Genomic DNA, 19,654 nt, shown 5'->3' on the forward strand with positions numbered 1-19,654 from the left:
AGAGTGTCACAGAAACGAGAATGCCCCGTGGAACGTCAGCCACCGTGGGGAAACGGTGTGGGCGTGGACTTTTGCATCATCCAAGTGCCACAAAACCTGGCTGAGGCCCTCGTCACAGACCTTGGACGGCAATAAAGACCACAGACGACAGACAGCACCCACTGACAAAGGCTGAAGGTTTTTGGTCTCCACGAAACATTCAGTGTCTCCTCTCACCTCTTTACACCCACTCACCCCTCCCTCAATCCCCTCCCTCCCTCCCTCCCTCTTCAGCTCACACCTAAATTCCCCCGCCACGCCAAACAGCCCTCATCCTTTGCATAGCTCCAATTATAACAACTATATAGAAATGTGATGTATAAGTCATCTTGAGTTAGAAACCCTATTTTAAGAAACTGAGGTGTGGGCTTCATGCTAGGGAGGACAAGTACCGGAAAGGTCTGTAAGGTGTAAACAACAGCAGCAGCAGCAGCAGCAGCAGCAGCAGCAGCAGCGAAAACCACGCGATCCACCGCAGAGCCACACTCGACGACTCTGGTGTATATAAACATGGGACATTTCAATGATTCCACAGAGTCCACACTTGCCCTACCCCAACTATTGTATCAGTCACAAACGGTTTGATGTGGGCTTTGAAGCATAAGAGCTTTCATTCTCATTTTCTCATCATTTCTTATATTAATTTCCCCATTACATTTTCCCCATTACATCAAAAATGTCTCTCATCTCGTGTGTCGGATAATAACTCTGGACGCTGGACTCTCATCAGAACTCAAAACAGAAAAAAGAAAAAGAAAAACACGTCTGCCTTCTGGACGATACACTTGGATAATCATTGCCAAGCTGAGGAAAGTGAACTGTGCTGATTTTCTGTTCTGCGTTAAAAAAAAAAAAAAAAAAAAGAATGTCACGTTGCTTTTTGGCACTTTTCATGTGAAGGTTTGTTTTTTTTTGCCTTTTTTTCCTCCTTGCTTTTAATGTTCTTTAAATTCACCTTAAGTCTAATTTAACACCTTAAAGAAAAAAGCACACGGGAAAAGAAGAGGATGGATGGGATGGATGTAAAAAAAGAAAAAAGAATGCAGATTATTCAGTGTGAGGCGGAATCAGTAATTCTGTTTCCTCTGCGGATGCTTCAGTCACATGACACTCTCTCACTCTCTCACTCACACACACACACACACACACACACAGAGAAAGAGAGAGAGAGAGAGAGACCTAAAAGCATTCATGACACTTTCAAAATACAAAAAAACACGTGATTACGTGGAGATAAATCGGGCTCACTCGGCCTAAATGTCCTTACATTGCACTTTATGTCATAAACACACACATACACTCTTAAATATATACATATATATATATATACACACACATATACACATTTTATCTGCTGTGTTCTTGCCTATAAGTTATTTTCTCACCTGTTTCTCTGAAAATTGTACACACTGTACACAGGACAGCCAAAAGCACAATACTTTTTTACTGACATATCTGTTTGTGTTTTGTTTGTGTGTGTGTGTGTGTGTTTCTTTCTGTTTTGTTTTGTTTTGTTTTATTTCTACTTCTACTTCTTGTGTTTTCTGCGACTCCATGTTTAAAACCTTTGACTCATCAGTCCTGAAGGCGGAGGAACAATCGCATCACGGTCATCAGTAGCTCTCGGTCACGAAATGATCCTATTTGGTCACTTTTGGCACGGCGAGGTTTTGGATTCTGCTGAACGACAGGGTATCGTCGCGGATCAGAAACTTTTGACAACTATTTGATGGATAATCTGCTAAAAAAAAAACACCAGATAAGGCCCCTTTTAACGTTGAACTCCAGGGGAAAAAGCAAAGAAAAGAAAAAGCACAGCAACTATCTGTCTATCTGCGTCTGTCTTTATGTGTGCAGCAGAATCAACAACTGGGCACTTTAGGGTGACATTTTACTTGAAGACTCGCTTGTTAAGCAGCATTGCATCATTTATAAGCACGGCATTAAATTAAAAAATATATAAAAAAAGCCCCCTCCATTAATTACAACTATTTTACATGTGTAGTTAATGTAAATAAGCATACTGATAGTTTAAAGAGCTTCAAGTACGATGTTGCCCGTGTAAAGATAACCTGTACCCGTCGTCTTTCGGGGGAATTATGTCCTTTGTAACCAGGAGATGTTACAGTAGGAGGTTCAATGTTATTATATACTGTAATATACAGCTTAATAATGGCCAATCATGATATATCGTCTTTGAAACAACCACTATTCAAATCTGTCGGTGGGATAATACTAGCAAAATGTGAATATGTATCTACAGGTTCCACTTCACGGCTGTTAACGTTTTGTTTTTTTTCTTCTTTTTTTAAAGTTGTTTATCGGCGTGTTGTACTTTGCACTAATTGTGAGGTTCTCTTAATTCAAAAAACACTCTGCAATGTAAACATTACCCTTTACTTGTTAGACACCAGGGATGCTCATTCATACTCTCATATACACAGATATATATATATATATATATTTATTTATTTTTTAATCTCACCACTGGTTCACATTTCACAAACACATCTGGGTTCATGTGTAATCATCTGTCTCGGTGTGTTTTTGCCAGATTGAATGTGTGCGAGTGAAACCTGGCTGACGTGTCCGCCTGATGCACCGAAGCTAAAACACAAAAACAAAAAGCTGGGAAGATAATGACAAAACGAGGGCCACCACTGCTCTGATCTGATGTGCAGCTACCGGCGGCAGTGGCACACACGCTGCATAAATATCAGCTTGACACGTGTGACTGCTTCATGTAAATGCCAGATTGCGAGCGCATGTTTGTGCAATCTGTTGTTGTGCTGACGTTCCACAGTCATTGTCCAGGGTACCTGTGTGGAATATGATACAGCAGCAGGGCAGAGGAGGAGAGAGAGAGAGAGAAATCTAACAATGAGGCAGCATGGACAACAAGCTGGGGTAGTGAGGGCAAGGGAGAGCTGTGCCATTAATAGAAACAGTGTGATAGTGTGTGTCGTGCATCCGATGTGACCTGTGTGTGTGTTTTGCATGTGGCGCGTGCATGTGGACCGGGACAGACGCCTCTGCCCCCCCCGTCCTGTCCCACCACCCGGGGCCTGTGTCTCATCTTGTTTATCAATGAAGCAAATTCACTGCTGTGTGTGGGTGGATGTGCGTGTGGGTGTGTAGGTGTGTTGGTGTGTGTGTGCGCGCACATGCCTTGCTTGTGCGTACGTGGTGTGTTATGACGCGTCTGTCAGATATTTGAAGCATTTCCTGTGGACGATGCCTACACATTCTGCATGAGTCATCCAGCTCTCACACTCACACACACACACACACACACACACACACACACACACACTGTACTGACAGACTGCATGTCTTCAGCTGCACACACTCCTCACACTTACATCCACACAGGCCTCATCACTGGCTGATTTCCTGCTCCGCTCTGTCGTACAGGCACGACTTGTCAACGCGCTGCTTCTCCATAAATGAACCTCCCCCTCACATTCGTCCACCCCCTCCGTCCCCGTCCCCGTCCCTGTCCCTGTCTCTTTGTGAGTCGTTGCACTTGAACAGGCCGAGGGGGTCGTCACTGCTCACATCACGATTGTAGATAGTTGTAAATAGTGTTCAAAGGAGTTCATATTTCAGAGATGAGAAGAGGAGAGAGGGGGGAGGGGGGGGAGGAGGACGGTGCCTGCGTTTCTTTCTCACCGTCCATTTTAAACGTAACACAAAATGGACTTTAACGTCAAAGAGGAGCTTACGTGACGACTCGGTGTCGAGTCCGTCCACTGTCATGAGGTCACTGAAATTTGTATGTGCAAGACAAGCAACTGATTTAAAACAGGAAATGACAGAAACCCAAAGTGCCCAATATTAGATGAACGGCTGAGATCGAGGCCGTAGAATGAATCATCGTGTGACTCAACGCTGAAAAAAAACAACAACCAATAAATAATCAAAATTCATCCTTGTTTCTCTTTTGTTTGTTTTTTTTTGCAAGTCATTTTTATTTAATTCCAGCAATTTCTGTTTCTAAATTTAGTTGTTTTATTGTATTATTCATTTTCCCTTAATGGATTTGCCTTTCACTGTCTTTGTTAATCAGTCACAAAAAGAACAAAGAGGCATAAAGAGTTTTTGGGGACTGACCGTCTGCTCAATCAGACCAAAGTGGCAGCGAAATTTACCCAACAGGCTCTTCTTGGATTGTCCTCGTCAAACTTTGTCGTTAGGACGTTGGACATTCAGAATTGCTGGAATGAAATAAAAAAAAAAATGTCTGGTATTGCAAAAAAAAAAGAAGAAGCAGGAGAAATGCATTAATTACGGCGATGTTGGAACGGCACCAGGCAGAGTTCACCTCCGTCACACGGGTCGTGTCGGTGCACAGGAAGTTAAATTGGTTCACGTGTGTTCTTCCATAGCAGGAACAGGGGGGGAAACATGACCATGTGACGCTGAAACAAAGCGCAGAGTTAAAAAAAAACACGATAAAAGCAAGAGTCCACCTTCACGTCCACCGACGACGGCAGGTTAGGATCCAGTCCTGGGATCTGAAGGAAGGAAAAAAAAGAAACTAAATAACAAAAAAAAATGGCTCCCACTGACCACGTTAACCTCTCTGCATCTCATTGGCTCAGATCCTCACAGGGTGTTTTGACAGATGTGGGCGTGGCCACGTAAAGTGGGAGTATCTAGATATTTTTGGGGGGTACTGTAGTTTGGTACCATCCTGTCGCTCTGACTCTTCATCCCTGCATGGTCCCTCTTGGTGTTTCAGCCAGCATGAGAACAAGGACACAAACTGTGAATCATCTTTGTATTTCTTAATATAAATTCCTCAGCAGCATTTACGGCTTCGGTTTTTGCAAACGGCTCATTTTCTTTTTCTTTTCTTTTTTCCATGCACTTGTTGGTTTTGTTTTGTTTTTTTTTTTTTTAAATGTATATTACATAATTTATTTTTCTTTCCTTCTGTTGGAACTTTTTTTATTTCACTAATTATGATGTATAGATATTTATTCTAGCAATAGTCTTCCTATTAAGATATACTGTGCTGATGCATCCTCTGAATAACTGAAGTTATATATATATAATTATATATATATGATAATTATATATATATATGATGATAATAATCAAATCTGCAAAATGATTTTCCTAATAAAAATGTGAACTGAAAAGTGTTTCCTCGCCTTTTTTATTTGTCGTCTCTTGCTGAAAGTTCTTAGTTTATAACGTTATCAATCAATAGTGTTGGACTAATTTCTTGGTATATCTGCAAAGTAATGTCAACTACAGACTTCTCACACTTATTCCTAATAAGATCATTTGCTCTCTCCTCATCCTCCTCTTCCTCACATATATATGTCAGACATTGGTTAAAATGGATAAAAATAGAGCGAGCGATAGAAACAGTATTTCTGATTTTCCTCCAAGTATCACTCGCATGCCACTGGTGGCGCACGTACCCCAGGTTGAGAACCATGGAAATATCCCACAAGTGCTTCAAATGGAGGAAGCACTTGTATGGTAAACAGTTTAGCTGCTGTAAGCCTCATCATTTTCTCTGTGACATGAGTTGGAGTCACCGTTTATCTGCTGCTCCTTTAAGAACCTCGCCGGATTCACTCAGCAACTACAGCAAACAAACAAAACACTGACACAGAGGAGGAGGAGGAGGAGGAGGAGGAGGAGGATGAGTTCACAGGCTCTTCCGCTCACTCCCACCTTTCCCTCTACCCTCCCACATCTGCTCGGGGATGCTGTGCCCCCGTGCGGTTGCTATGGAGACGGACTGACGTTGACAACGGTTGCCGCATCAGAGAGTGGTGGTGTGACCCTGGTGGGGACTGAGATGCGTAACGACTGGCGGAGGTCTCCCGGGGCGACTGCTGTGTGTCCGTGGAAAGCAAGCAAAGAAGAATAAATGAAAGTGCCGCCCTGAAGACCAGTGTGGAAACCCTCATCCTCACACTCACACACGCATGCATAAGCACACATGTGCCTCTGGATACGTGGGGAAGTCTGAGCTGACGTCATTACACGTGCAACACTCCCAACGCCATTTTGGCAGGAAGCAGCGGCCCTTTAAATTCAGAGACACGTTTAACCAGCAGCATATAGAGCACATTTCCAGCAGAAATATGCAAGTATTTCTGTTTTTTACCACTTTATCCTCCACGGGGGGAGCTGTGCCAATCCCATCTTACATAGGGCAATGGGCGGGGTCACACCCTGGACAGTTAGAGACAAACAACCATTCACTCACACACCTATTATCAATTTAGAGTGTCCAATTTTGCCTTATCACCATATTGCATGTTTTTGGACAGTGGGAGGAAGCCGGAGAACCCGGAGAAAACCCACGCTAAATAAAAAGGAATAATACCAAATGAAGATATGTTGAGATACTTCTGGGTCAGGTGTCACTTCCTGTTACTGTCTATTTCCTGGTCACTAAGGTCACTTCCTGTTTTCCACCATTACACCTGAGAGCCCAGAGAAACATTCACATGCACACGGTCTGAACCCATTCAAAGCTAAGAACCTGAATGTGCAAAGAACTTTCACCAGTCAGCGGTGAGGTGTTGATTTCTGTTTTGATTTTAAGTCCTGACTGTAACATGTCAGCCTGTTAGCTTTTTGTTTGTTAGCATGTCAGCATTTGTATGTTAGTCCATTACCTTTTTGATTGTTAGCATGTTAGCAATTTTATGTTGGTCCATTAGTGTTTTGTTTGTAAGCATTTATATGTTAGCAATTAGCTTTTGTTAATTAGCATTTTAGAATTTATGTTAGCCAATAGGCTTTTGTCTGTACGCATTTATATGTTAGCCAATTAGCGTTTGTTTGTTAGCATGTTAGCATTTGTATGTTAGCCCCTTAGCTTTTGATGTGTGGGCATGTTAGTAATTGTGTGTTAGCCAATTAGCTTTTTGTTTGTTAGCATTTCTATGTTAGAATTTTCTCTTAGCCTGTTGGAATTGACTTGTTTAAATAGGATTTACATTGTTTACACATGCAACAATGTTTACAGTGCTGTTTATTTAGAGATTAATAATTCATTGTTGGATTTATTGATCAGTTGGTTAACTCCATTTAACGAGTGATTTGGTGATTTGGTAATTGATTGACTTGGTTGATTACAATAATGATTGTTGAATGTTATGAACATAAACGGATTTAAATTAAAGGGTTGTACAACTTGATGATTAATTATACCTTGTGACCTATTATAGGTCAGGTTTTTTTGAAGGCGCGTGATGATGGTGAGCTAATGCCAAGAAAAGGACAAAGGACCATGTCTTCAACAGATTGTGGTAGGATGATGAACTCTCTTGAATTTTGGTATTAAAAACTGGAGAAAAAAAACAATTAAACTGGAAAAGAACTGAAACTAAAGGAACTGGAACATACAAACTATTCAAAACTGGAAAAGTTTAAATTATTAAGGCCTATTTCTGTTGACTTGATTGCTTTGTGTTGTTTTTCAAGGTTGCTTATTTACTCAATACGATATTATGTAAACTGCATTGTGTGTTGTCTTGGTACTTTGCACACTGGGCTCCCATAAAAATCTACACTTCTGTCCAAGTCAGTAATTTGTTAACCTAATTAGTCATTCATGTTGAAATAAGACTTGTTGCATTTATGCAGCAGGTAGGACAACATCTTTGATCAGGCCACACGTTTAGGTGCAAATTGGACACTCTAAATTGAGTGGGAGAGTGAATGGTTGTTTGTTTCTTTGTCCCTGTGATGGACTGGCGACTTGTCCAGGGTGTACAGTACTCGGGATTGGCACCAGCGCCCCCGCAACCCTCATGTGGAGGATATAGCAGTAGAAGATGAATGGAAAACAGAACTTGTGTACAGTCAACAGATAGTTCAAGCAAAAGGCTTTAATGTAATGTGTTAAATGTTTGGCCGTAAATAAGACAGGAATGTGGACGTGAAACGCCGTACAAACTTTTATCCTCCTCCAAGGATCCAGAGGCTAAAAGCCTTAAATTTGAAGAACACCTCCTAAGTGTGCGGCCCTATGCCTGTTCTTTTCATTCTCTAGTCCTCTAGGGGTGGGAATCACATGGTACCTCAAGATACAATACGCGATACATGGTTCACGATACCAATAATATCATGATACTGTGATAATCGATATGTACACAAAATCCATTTCCATTTGTTATCGACAATAACGGGAGACTCACTCCAGACTACTGAATCCTCACATGCTCCACTGCTTTGACCTGGAAGTAAGAGCAGAGGCTGCTACATAGAAGATTCCAGAAGATAACAGCCCAAAATGGTGAAAAAAGACATGGAGTGACGTTAAACTTGCTGCCTACCAGCTGCCAGCTAGAGTTGTTTTGGTGAGCCAGGAAACAACACAATATCACCACATAGTTCCCACTGTGTTTTCTATTTTGGGACAAGGACAGTGGTCCAATTAAACGGCATAACTGTGCATGCAAATGTCCTGAGGGACTCTGTATATGTGCATTATACGCCGTTCGCCTCAAACCCATACCATTTCTTTGAAGTTGACCACATTTCGAGCACGTTTGATTTTAATCCGATTATTATAGAGTTTGCGTGATACCTGAGCAAAGTTGCCTTTTTGTATGTGGTTTGAAGCTGCTCTGCTGTCAGAGTGAGAGCATCTTTGAGTCGTGACTCATGGGCTTCCACCACTCGTTTCTTAGAGAATGAAAAGCCCTGCTGTAATCCACTGTAACCCACTGCCTCCTCAACACGGAGGGAGGGGGGGAGGGACTGTGGGTGAAATGGAGGAAGGAAGGAAGTGAGACAGATGAAGGAGGGGAGGCGGTGAGGAGAGTGATGGAGAGGGAGCTAAAAGGTGAGAAGATGTAGGAGAAGTATAGAGGCATCAGCATAATTTCACACATCAGTGGAAACGGGGCCAATGCGGTACAGTGTGTTATAAATATAGCTCTCCCGTGGTTAAAATAGTCGGGTTGAAATGGTTTCTTCAGCAGCCATGAAGAAGAAGAAGAAGAGCATCTACAGGAGGGCAGCACTTCTACAGTATGGCAGCATCACTGTGTTTCTAAATCACACGTCCTGGTCTGGTCCTGCACATCAGAGCATCAGAGCCGTCATGCTGCAGCAGATGCAGCACTTTTCTTTTTTCTTTTTTTGCTCTGTGTGGAGGAGTGTACTGCACAGCTCGGTGGAAACGCAGGGGGCTTGTTTGCACAATGGGCCTGCCAGCAACACAAGGACAGCCCACATCTCCCAGGAGGGAGAGGGATCACTGTCGGGCCAACGGCGCCACTGTGTGGCACCACGGCGCAACTGCAGAAGAGGGGCATCTGATACACAGCTCTAAAATCTCTCTGAATGTTTGGGAAATGGAGGGCAAAGGTCATAGTTGAACATGTGACGTGATGGAGTACTTTATGGAAATCTGAGCACAAACTTATGTAGGGAGATGATTAAATTCAAACTTTATTGAAGACTCGCCAGGAAAAAGTATTTAAAAAAACATGAGATGGGTATATTACATCGATGATAAGCTGTCTCACCATTTTTATGTGCCTGGGTGAGTTCTGTGATTATACACCAAACAATATTTAAGATGGTTTTTATTTCCCTGAATTAATCCTGCACAGAGACGGATTATTATACAGGAGAATTATAATTATAGATGCTTCTCTGTGCTTTTGGGCTCATGCCATAAAATAATGAAGCATTGTGCCAGAGCCATTTGAACATAATCCAAATATATATATACATAATAATTCTGTGCGCATTGCGTTCTCACCAGAAAATGTTCTTTTATATGCAACGAAGACATTCTAATAAATATATTTTACTTAATTTTACTCTAAGCAAGCAGCTTTAAAAATGATTGAATCTGTTTTGGGGAATAAAATGCCATTCAGCCTCCAAAGCCACTGTCTACACATTATTTCAAATTAAGAGTGGTCCTTAGAATATACAGCAAATATATTTAGTAGATTATGTCATTGTTTTCTAAAAGTTTTTTTTTCTTTTCTTTGATCTTTGCATGCTCTGCACTGAAGACACCAGGTGTCCTAAAGAAAACAGTTTATTTAATGTTCAGTCCGTGCTTTTTTCTGTCTTGTAAGTGAGTACGATGAGCACGTGTGTCTGTCAGAAATTCTGTGTTTTCAAAGAAGCATTCGGCACATGTAGATTTGCGTAAAAGTCATTGTTTTCGGAGCCCCCGGGTTAACGCTGCTGTCACCGGCTCGGATGGAGGGACGGGGGGAGGGAGAAGGAGAGAGGGAGGGAGGAGGTAGAGGAGTGGACAGACAGTGGTATCGGAGGGGGAGGCGTTTGGCTCGGCGAAGACTGGGAGTGAACGAGCAGAGAGGGTGAGGAACCAGCGGATCTGGCCCTTTAAATCACCGCTATACAGCGCATTCGGAGGTGAGTTTGGAGATATTCGTGTATTTTAATTCCTGTGTATAATAACCGTAACGCGTCCGTGCGCCTCTGCGAGCCCCGTGTGTTGTCACCGAGGGCGGCTGCAGCAGAGGGGGCTTTTTTTTTTATCAGTGTCACGAATCCGGATTTCCCCAGCCCTTTGCCGGCAGTGAGGGTGGGGAGCACCGGGGACAGGGTCAGTGGAAGATTTCCTACAGCGCGGCTGGACTCTTGAGGACGCACCACGCCACTGTGTCCAAGCAAAAACCCCTCAGCTGGATCTTCTGTGCTGAAGTAGGCCGATCGATTTGCATAAGAGCGGAACATAAAGGCATGCGCTCCAGTCTTGTGCCCATTGTCGCTGGAGGGGTTTTATTCTGGCTGCTGCTGCTGCTGGAGCCTGCCTCCCTCCAAACATGTCACCACCCTGCTCCCACGGCTCAACACTCTGGGCCTTTTATTTTTGTGCAGACCTGAGTCGGTATTCAGTCTTCCACTGGAGAAAATATCTCCGGCTGTGTGTGTGTGCGCTCAGTTTCTGTGCGTATTTGCGTGTGTGTGGACAGCCATGGGAGAGAGAGGGGACATGCTGTTCTATCCATCAAAAATGCCCGCATTGTGTTTTCACGCGATAGAGCAGCAAAGCAGGGCCTACAGTGGAGGATATGGCTCCGTGCTGCAGGCCGAATCGGCGCCCACAAGCTGCTAGGATCGATAAGGATTGATGCGTTTTTGCGCGTCTTGAGCAGGAAGAGCGGCCGTGGGTTTGCTGACTGACCGCGGCCTGTCCGGTTGTTGCTCATGGTTTTTGGTCCAGGCCAAGACAAATGAGCAGCTGACTGAAGAGGTTTTGCTGTGTCCAGCACAGAAAATCATGTTTATGTTAGGGTTTTTATTTAGGGCACAGTTTCCCTTTTTCCCTACACACCATAACAGAGAAAATCAACAGGCTGAAAAAGGCTTATCATTTCTCTATAAGGACTAAAATAATCATGTGTTTCTTGTGAGGTGTGTCACTTTGTTTGGAGGAAAATCTGTCAAAGCCAATATTTGCATTTGGAGTTTCCCCTTTTCAAAAAAAACCCCCCAATAACATGAATTTGTTGAAGTTATAGCAGCTTGCCAACAAAGAGGGTGCAAGTGATGTCAGCTGGTTTTGATAAAGTTATGAGGTGGTGTCACTCACGCGAAAACTATAGTTGTACAATAAAGTCTGCAGTGTTCAAAATGTATGGTTATGGTAGAAGCTGCAGTCGGATGCTGTTTTTTAATAGTAAGTCATTGATATTTTTTATTTATAGTTAATTTTTTGCAATGATGCAGGGTCAAGAGGGCAAGAAGGTCGCCGGTTTCGAACCAAGGCCTTTCTGTGTGGAGTTTTCTCTGTTTTACACCCACAGTCCAAGAAACATGCAGAGGTTAAGTGAACACTCTGAAGTGACAGTACAATGTGAGAGTGAATGTGATGGACTGGCAGTAGCTGGAGGTGAAAATGGTTGACAATGAATGAATTTCCAGTAGGGCTGATTGATGCTGTACCTCATCAAAAATCGTTCCAATTGGATATAGAGTAGGGTTGGAAGCCATCACTTTGTCCTCCACATGAGGGTCGCTGGTGCCAATCCCAGCTGACATAGGCTGAATGACAGTTCACCAGTTCATCACAGGGACACAGAGAGACAAATTACCATTCACACTTGCACTTATGGTCAATGTAAAGCGTCCAATTTATCCCAAAATCTGTATGTTTTTGACACACCATTGTTTCCAATATCACAAAGTATGTGATTGTCAAAGTTTGGCTCATGATGTTCCAATAAATACAGATGTTTTTAGGGATGTTTCTCAAAGTAGTTGGAGAAACTTTACGATAACGAACCGTCCCTCCTCATGTGCATATTGTAATCTGAAACAAAACATTCTGGCTACTTTTATCCACCCAAGCAGCTGTAGATACACGTGTAAAAGGTTTATTCTGAGGCGACAAAACACCCAACGCAGTTGTACACTTCTACAACACATACGTATGGGTAGTATATTGAATTTTGCCAATAAATAAATGTTACACACTGGATATTTAATACTGAGCCGTGTGCCATAATCAGCCTAGTTAGGCGTTAAGATTAGGATTATGATTACGGTCCGGTTTAGGCTGGGGGTGCATTTCAGTGACTGTCCTTACAAGTATGATAAAACATCCATTCTCTCTCTCACACACACGCACACACACACACAAAAGCCCTAATTACAGGCACAGATCTCTGAGCTACTCCACAGTAGGAGTAATTAAAGCAGGACTCTCTCCCCGGGAGAGAGGGCGACAGACGGAGTGAGAGACACACTCGTAACACTCCCGGCGTGATGAGTGAGTGAGGTGTGTTTTCAGATCAGGTGCTCGTCGTGAGGGAACTTTCTTGTCACACTGTGACGCGTCTTTAATAGGATTTGACGCAGACGAAACATAAAGGCTCTTTGTTTTGGTTCAATCGTCGGATCGATGGAGTCTTGTTGCCGATGATGGAAAATGACATTTTTAATAATGTAATGTGGACGACAACACCGTGGCACTGAAGCACATTTCACTCTCTCTCGAGCTCAGAATGACAGAATGAGGGTTGTTGTTGAAATGAATACTTTCTTTCACCCGGGCCTTTACACTGTGGTTTCATCGGGGTCAAAGTTCAACTGGAAGTCAACCCAATAATCACGTTTGTATTTATGCAGCTGCACATGACAGAAGGGCATTCTTTAAACGTGTATATATAAATGATCTTGGTAACCTTGTGAACATGTCACGTGCTGATGTCCCCTGTTCTCCCTCTTCTTCTCGCCAGAGTCAAGCCGATGTGAGCTCGGCCACCGCGCGGCTCTGTCGTTCAGACTTGTTTCACGGCCGTCAGTGCACCGCTCACATCCACCTCTCCATCATCCATCCATCCAGCCACGTCAGTGTTTTAAAGAGAGAGAGAGGCCAGTCTGCACACCATCAGTCAGGTAACACTCACTCCACTCCTCCAGAACACTCTGTGAATGAATGAACTCACTGAAATGATCTCTGGTGTGACCTGCGTGTGTTCCACTGGACTAAATCTCTCTATCTCTCTCTCCATCTTTCTATCACTGTGTAACTTGCTCCCATAAACTGTTTATTGATTAAAAACAAACTGCATATTCTCTGTATAATCTCACATGTTGGTGTTGCACCACCTCATGTTCACCACACGGCGGTGCTATAAATCTATAACTGAATCTCCCAAAGCTCTCTCCTACCTACATAACTATTATGCAACTGGTGATTTACCATCAGTTTAATTTCTAAACACTGGTCAGTAAAAAAAAAAAAGCCAAATAGCTTTATTTTTTTGAATATGCAATTACAGAGGTGTAAACGGGATTTGGGTATTTCATGATATATTGTATTTGCTTATTGCTTATTAATACTGATGCAGCAATGGTTAAGTAACATTTTCATGTTGTAAATAATAGCATTGAATCCATAAGTCCATATACTTTCAATGTCATTCTAACATGCGTAAACATCTATACTATGAATGTGTTTGATAACAGTGATTCCTCCTGTTGTGAAAATGTGAGCTATATTTCCATAGACGACGCTGTATGTTGTTAATAAACACTTGGTCATCATTACGTCACGACGTGACCGTGTGTCACAAACCACTTATTAAAATACGTCTGCCTCTTCATCGACGTCACGAGGCTGCGCGAACGTAGTGTTTTTTTTTTTTTATTTTGTGTTTTTTTTGTGGCACACGCCCATTAAACACGAGCCTTTGAATCTGTAACCAGTCAAGCGTCTCTTTGGCAGCAACAGCCAAACAAACACAGCGAATCAGACCTGAAAAGTGATCAGGAGGAAAATTTGGACAATTCTCATTTTCCCAACATCTTTGTTGGATTATGGGTGTGACCAGGACAATCCAAGGTGAATTTTTTTTCCTCGAGTGGATGTGCTTCAATGTCCTGTTACCCTCTCTGATATTAAGATCCAAGATTATGTCAGAGTTAAACACAAATGTGAATGTTATCATTTATTCATTTGATTGTGAGCCCTCAGAACTAGCAACACCGTAGCTTTTCTCATCTTAGTGTGTAGTAACCAGTTTTTACACCTTAAACTGTGCTGCTATACAAAGCATTTCCCATGTTGTGCCTTTTGAATAAGATATTGCACAAGTAACAACCACGGAATCCTTTCAACTTTGACACCTTCTCTTGGACTCACGGATTAACGGATAAGAATTTGTAGTCAAACGTTAAAGGTCACCAGAGGTCGACCGATATGTTGTTTTTTTTTGCAGCCAATTGTCTTGTTTTCTGAGATAAAAAGTGTGTAAATTGACATAATTAAACTTTACTGATCATCATTTGTCTTCAGGGTCATCTTAGTTGGATGTCCTCATATGAAGACCATCACTGATGTAAATTCTCTCCGTTTATTTGAATTTTTTGTCTAATTTTGGACTGACCAATGTCACATTGTCGTGCAAAATCAATAATTCTTTGTCACGGGTCCCCATGGCTCTCGTCGGCACACGCTTCCTGTGAACACCAAATAAATAAAAGTGTTTAAATGAGCGTTTTCCATTCAAACTGAATCCAAAACACGTCCGTGCTGATTTCTCTGCCTGCAATTCATATTCATTGAACTCCTGACCATAGAGCAATTATATAAAAATTGGACATTCTTCTTGTTTTCCAAATGAAGACAACCCAGAAGTAAGAATATATTGAATGGCCACTAGGGGGAGACACACCACTGATTGCTCCATTTTAATGGAAGCTTCAGTGGTGGTCCTACTTTTCACTTTGGAAAATGGGAATAAAAACTTTCTTGTTGAGCGAATAAAACACCAATCTCGAGGCTTCAACACATGAGTTTAGCTTATTATGGCCTGGTTGTCATTAACCTGGATGTTCATTCACTGTTGTTGTAACACGACAATAATGTACTGTTGTAAAAAATGTGTTTGTTTCTATTTGAACCTGTGTTGAGACTTATTCCTGTATAGATGCAGATCATTTCAAAGTTTGACAACAGGTTTTCACGTTTACTTTGTAAACATCAAAACTAGGAGCCGCTTTTTCTAACCTGATGTCAGTGAAATGAACTCATCGGTCTTGTTCTGACACAAAAGAAGGAAACAGCCAATTGTACAAAGTGTTCTAAACACCGTGTTCTGTCACTGTTTTATTCCTCTCCCTTCATGTCCGCCCAAGGCGTGTCAACATTGCTTTTTAATATGATGACGAATAAACACCGTCTGCATAAACTGAACAGTGCTTTCATCTCACACTCTGATTCCCCCGCCCTTCTCTCCCTCTCTCTCCTTAGTTCAGTTTTCTCCTGTGTTGGTTTATTCTGATGGATCAGTATGTCTACCACTAATAACATCGCCCAGGCCAGGAAACTGGTGGAACAGCTGAGGATTGAGGCAGGAATTGAGCGCATCAAGGTAGAACCAAGCCCCTGCTGCAATTTTTCAAGTGTGTGTACGTTCAGCAACTGACTCCAGTTCTCCTCTCACCTTTTTTTGTTCTCATCCCCTCCTTTTCGACATCACATTTTCCTTCACCCATATGTACTCCCATTTCTCTCCCCCCCCCCCCCTCTGACCTTTTTTTTATCAGGTGTCTAAAGCAGCAGCAGACCTAATGAGTTACTGTGAGCAGCAAGCTCGTAGCGACCCTCTGCTGGTCGGGGTTCCCACCTCCGAAAACCCTTTCAAGGACAAGAAACCCTGCATCATCCTATAGCTGCACTCCTCCTGCTCTCACACGCACATGCACATAGACAGGTATACACACACACACATACACACACAATTACATGAGTACCTTAACTGATCCCCACATTTCCCCAAGCACACACTCACACATGCAAACACACAACTTCTCTCATAAGAGCCACTCTGGAAAAGCGCCATACCCCACAGCCACAGCTCCGGGGGCAGGTATCATGTGCACCTAGTGGCCGAGATCAGTATATCACTGAGTATGATCCAAGGTGCTTTGGTAGTATTCATATATGCTGGTAAATTGACTACAACTTAACTTGAAAAATGGATTGGGACATTACTAATCATTAGTAGGCTGGGATATTTTTTTGGTTTGGTTTTTGCTGTCCTGAGATGAGGGGTTGGGTAAAGGATGTACAGCCGTCACCATAGGCAGGAAGCGGGAGGCTATTAAAGCCTTTGCCTTTTTATTGGACTATAGCATGTTCCCACTGAAACCGGTATCAACAGACCGCCTCTGCCTGTGGCCTCACAATGGCCGTCTTCAGCCTTTGGCCACGCCTCCAGCTGTGCCAACCTGTACAGAGAGTCCTCTCTAGATGCTGATCTGTCGTCACTGAGTCCACAGTGGTTTATTGTGGCTGCCGTCGGTCGCGCTCAAACCTAATCTGACCTCAGATCGGCACCTATGAGGTTAACACAGCTCTTCGCAGAACTCCAGCTACTAACCCCCCCCCCCAGACGTTTACTGCATTTTTCTTAAGAAATGCTTGTTTGTGAAATCAATGTATGTTTTGATATTTTTTGTTGAAGCATTAACAGATAAGATAATACTGTACTTTTTTTTTTCTCTAAACTGCTTTGTGTTGACACTGGTGTTGCCCCCAGTAGTATTAAAAGAAACGGGAGGTGATCTGATTGTAACGCAAGGGAAATACTCGACCAGATACCTGCTAGAATCTTAAAGGTTTCTACTGTATATCAAACCTCCCTGTGCTTTACCCTGAGAGAGGGAAAGGCTGGAGGAGAAATCCCTAACTTAACATCATAACATTAACAAGAAACTGTCCCAAAAAGTAAAAATGAAGATTTCCATTTTCATACCTTCTCCTCTCATGTTGATTTGATTCTTTTCATTGGCAGTTTTGTCAGGTTATCCTTGGAAAGCGCAAAGATGGAGGTGTTTGTTTATCTTGTGTAATGGATACTAGTTCTGGCCATGAATCAGACCAGAATGATCTTTAAACTTCTCCAGTCTCACCAGTGCAACAGCTCACTCTGACGTGAGCTCAGACTGGGTCAGGTACTGGATGGGTTAAAGCCGGCGGCACCTTCCCGCTCAGTTCTCTGCTCCCCCCGCTCCTCCACAGTGCTCCTTCTTTATGAAAAACCAAACTTGATTGTAAAAACTGAAGATGAGACGGTTGAAAACATGACGTTAAGAGAAACAAACGAAGTGTACAAACTTTCTTTCAAACGTGCAGAAGTGATAAGTTGAAGAGTAGCTGTTTTGGGTTTATTTTTTTGAGTTACGTTTCTTCTCTCTATGGAGTCCATGGAACCTGGTCAGTTGAGTATTACCCTGTACAGTGTTTGTAAGATACAAAATCTAAACAGAGAATCCCCCTCTGTGGATGTTGGATTTTTTTAGTACTCCCTATTCTGTTGTCAGTCAGGATCATGTCCGTCTTCATTTATTTATTTTGTCGTTCAGGTTTTATGAGGCTCGCTAAAGCGGAGGTTGGTTTTAACCAGAGATTCAAACGCAGCCACCTGATGAGGATGAAATAATGAAAATGAAATCCTGTTTGGTTTATGGATTATATTGATTAATCAACATCGGACCTCATTCCTTTGGCCTAAACCGACCTCCTGATATGTCCTTTAACACCAGAGCAGCCCACACGTTTTGGTCTAGGTGGGCAACAGACACCAAGGACAACACACACATAAATACACACACCTACACTCGCGTACAAATGTTTTTCTTTTGAATTTGAGGGATGATTCTCAGAGGTAAAAGGTTGATGAACCTGTATGGATTAGCTTTGTGTCGTCATATTTACACTTAACCCTTTAAAGAAGCAGCTGTAGTGGCTGATGGGCTTGTTGTGGGGGTTGAGTCGGCCGTTTTGTTCCCTAATCACTCGGTCAATATGACCCCACCTGTTCCACTCCACACTTTTGGGAGTCTGAGTTGTTTTTTTGGAGGTGGTGAGAGGTTGTGTGTGTGTTAGTGGGTCCACACACCTGCTCATCTCTGAGTGTACAGCTGTGTCTGTAAGGCCACTTGGGAAACGTTTAAAAAAGAAATCCCACAGCCCTCGAAGAAGTAAAAAACAATACATTTAGTAAATTTGTTAGAGCTTCCCACACTTCCCATTTCCCTCAATTTGACGTAATGTCTTTATAAGTTTGTGTTTAGTGGAGTAGTTTTCTGGAAGTGTTAGCAATGTGTTAGCTTAGCTTAGCATAAAGAAAGGACACAGTGGTATGCAGCTTTCACAAATATTAATTAGAAAACCTCTCAAGCTAAAATACACAATGTTTAATATAGTTTTGCTTACATTTGGACAGAGCCAGAACTTGGAGCACTCTTAGTGCTATGCCAAGCTAAGCTAATTAGCTGCTACATTTGGTCGATATCTTTATATCAGACAGTTTAAACAACACAAATTTAAAGTCACTGCTTTTTTTTTTCCTTCCTAAAGAAGAATATCAGGTCCAAGTACAGAGCTAACAGGAGCTGGAGGATGACCACAGTGAGGGGTGTGTGTGTAGGAGCTGAAAAGGATTATTTGGCAGAGAAGAGCACAGAGAGGTTATGTGTGTGTATTTGTGATAGAAACACTGTATGTACGAGTACACCGGGTCTCTGCTGCTGTGTCACATTGTAATGTTACAGTACTGCAGTCCTGTAATTCCAGGTCAGGGTGACTCTGACCGAAGGAGAGGTCATGTGACACTGTGTGTTTTCAGTCAGAGGCTCAAGTGTAACATGGACTGAAGAAGAGTTGGAAGTTATTTTTGATGTGACGACAGTAACGACTGTAATAATAGACTTTCTTCTTTATTATAGCTTCATCCGTACATGTCCCAGGTAAACTCTATTAGCTGCAGGTTATTTCAAGCCAGGACTCAGAATACACTGACATTTTAATTAATTTGATTTCTTATCAACTTGTATATAAGAATATTAACCCTTGAATTGCCCCTGTTTATTTTAAGTTGAATTAGAATGAAATGACTGTCAGTTTTCTCACATGTTGGCTAAATGCTACGCTACATCGCTCCCCAGTAATGACCAAGTTTAAAGAATGGAAACTGGATAAAAAAAACAGTCTGCATCTTTTTTTAACTATAATATCTGAGTTTTATCAACGTTACGGAGATTGACGAGGTGAAGTTGCTGCACCTAGTCGCGCCTTTTTAAAACGTGTTTTATTTTAAGTTGTTTACCCTAGCTGTCAGTCGTT

At 42.3% G+C, this 19,654-nt stretch overlaps 1 protein-coding gene across 2 annotated transcripts; it reads left to right on the top strand.

The window, feature by feature from the left end:
- The first annotated feature begins 10,311 nt into the window (after nt 1-10,311).
- Nucleotides 10,312-17,276, top strand: gng7 (guanine nucleotide binding protein (G protein), gamma 7). Of its 2 annotated transcripts, none has more exons than XM_058614815.1 (4): nt 10,312-10,425; nt 13,257-13,416; nt 15,781-15,896; nt 16,072-17,276. In XM_058614815.1, the coding sequence occupies exons 3-4, from the start codon at nt 15,816-15,818 to the stop codon at nt 16,195-16,197; spliced, it is 207 nt and encodes a 68-aa protein (XP_058470798.1). In that variant the 5' UTR covers nt 10,312-10,425; nt 13,257-13,416; nt 15,781-15,815; the 3' UTR covers nt 16,198-17,276. The 2 variants fall into 2 exon arrangements, with proteins under 2 accessions (XP_058470798.1, XP_058470799.1); XM_058614816.1 differs by lacking the exon at nt 10,312-10,425 and adding an exon at nt 10,470-10,716.
- The last annotated feature ends 2,378 nt before the right edge of the window (nt 17,277-19,654 follow it).

Source organism: Solea solea, chromosome 18 (assembly GCF_958295425.1).
Source record: "Solea solea chromosome 18, fSolSol10.1, whole genome shotgun sequence".
NCBI lineage: Eukaryota > Metazoa > Chordata > Actinopteri > Pleuronectiformes > Soleidae > Solea > Solea solea.

Bases quoted from the DNA above. Each gene is read 5' to 3' on its own strand.
- gng7 (XM_058614815.1), top strand. From the start codon at position 15,816: ATGTCTACCACTAATAACATCGCCCAGGCCAGGAAACTGGTGGAACAG. The intron at 15,897-16,071 runs GTAGAACCAAGC...TTTTTTTATCAG, and splicing joins CAGGAATTGAGCGCATCAAG to GTGTCTAAAGCAGCAGCAGA.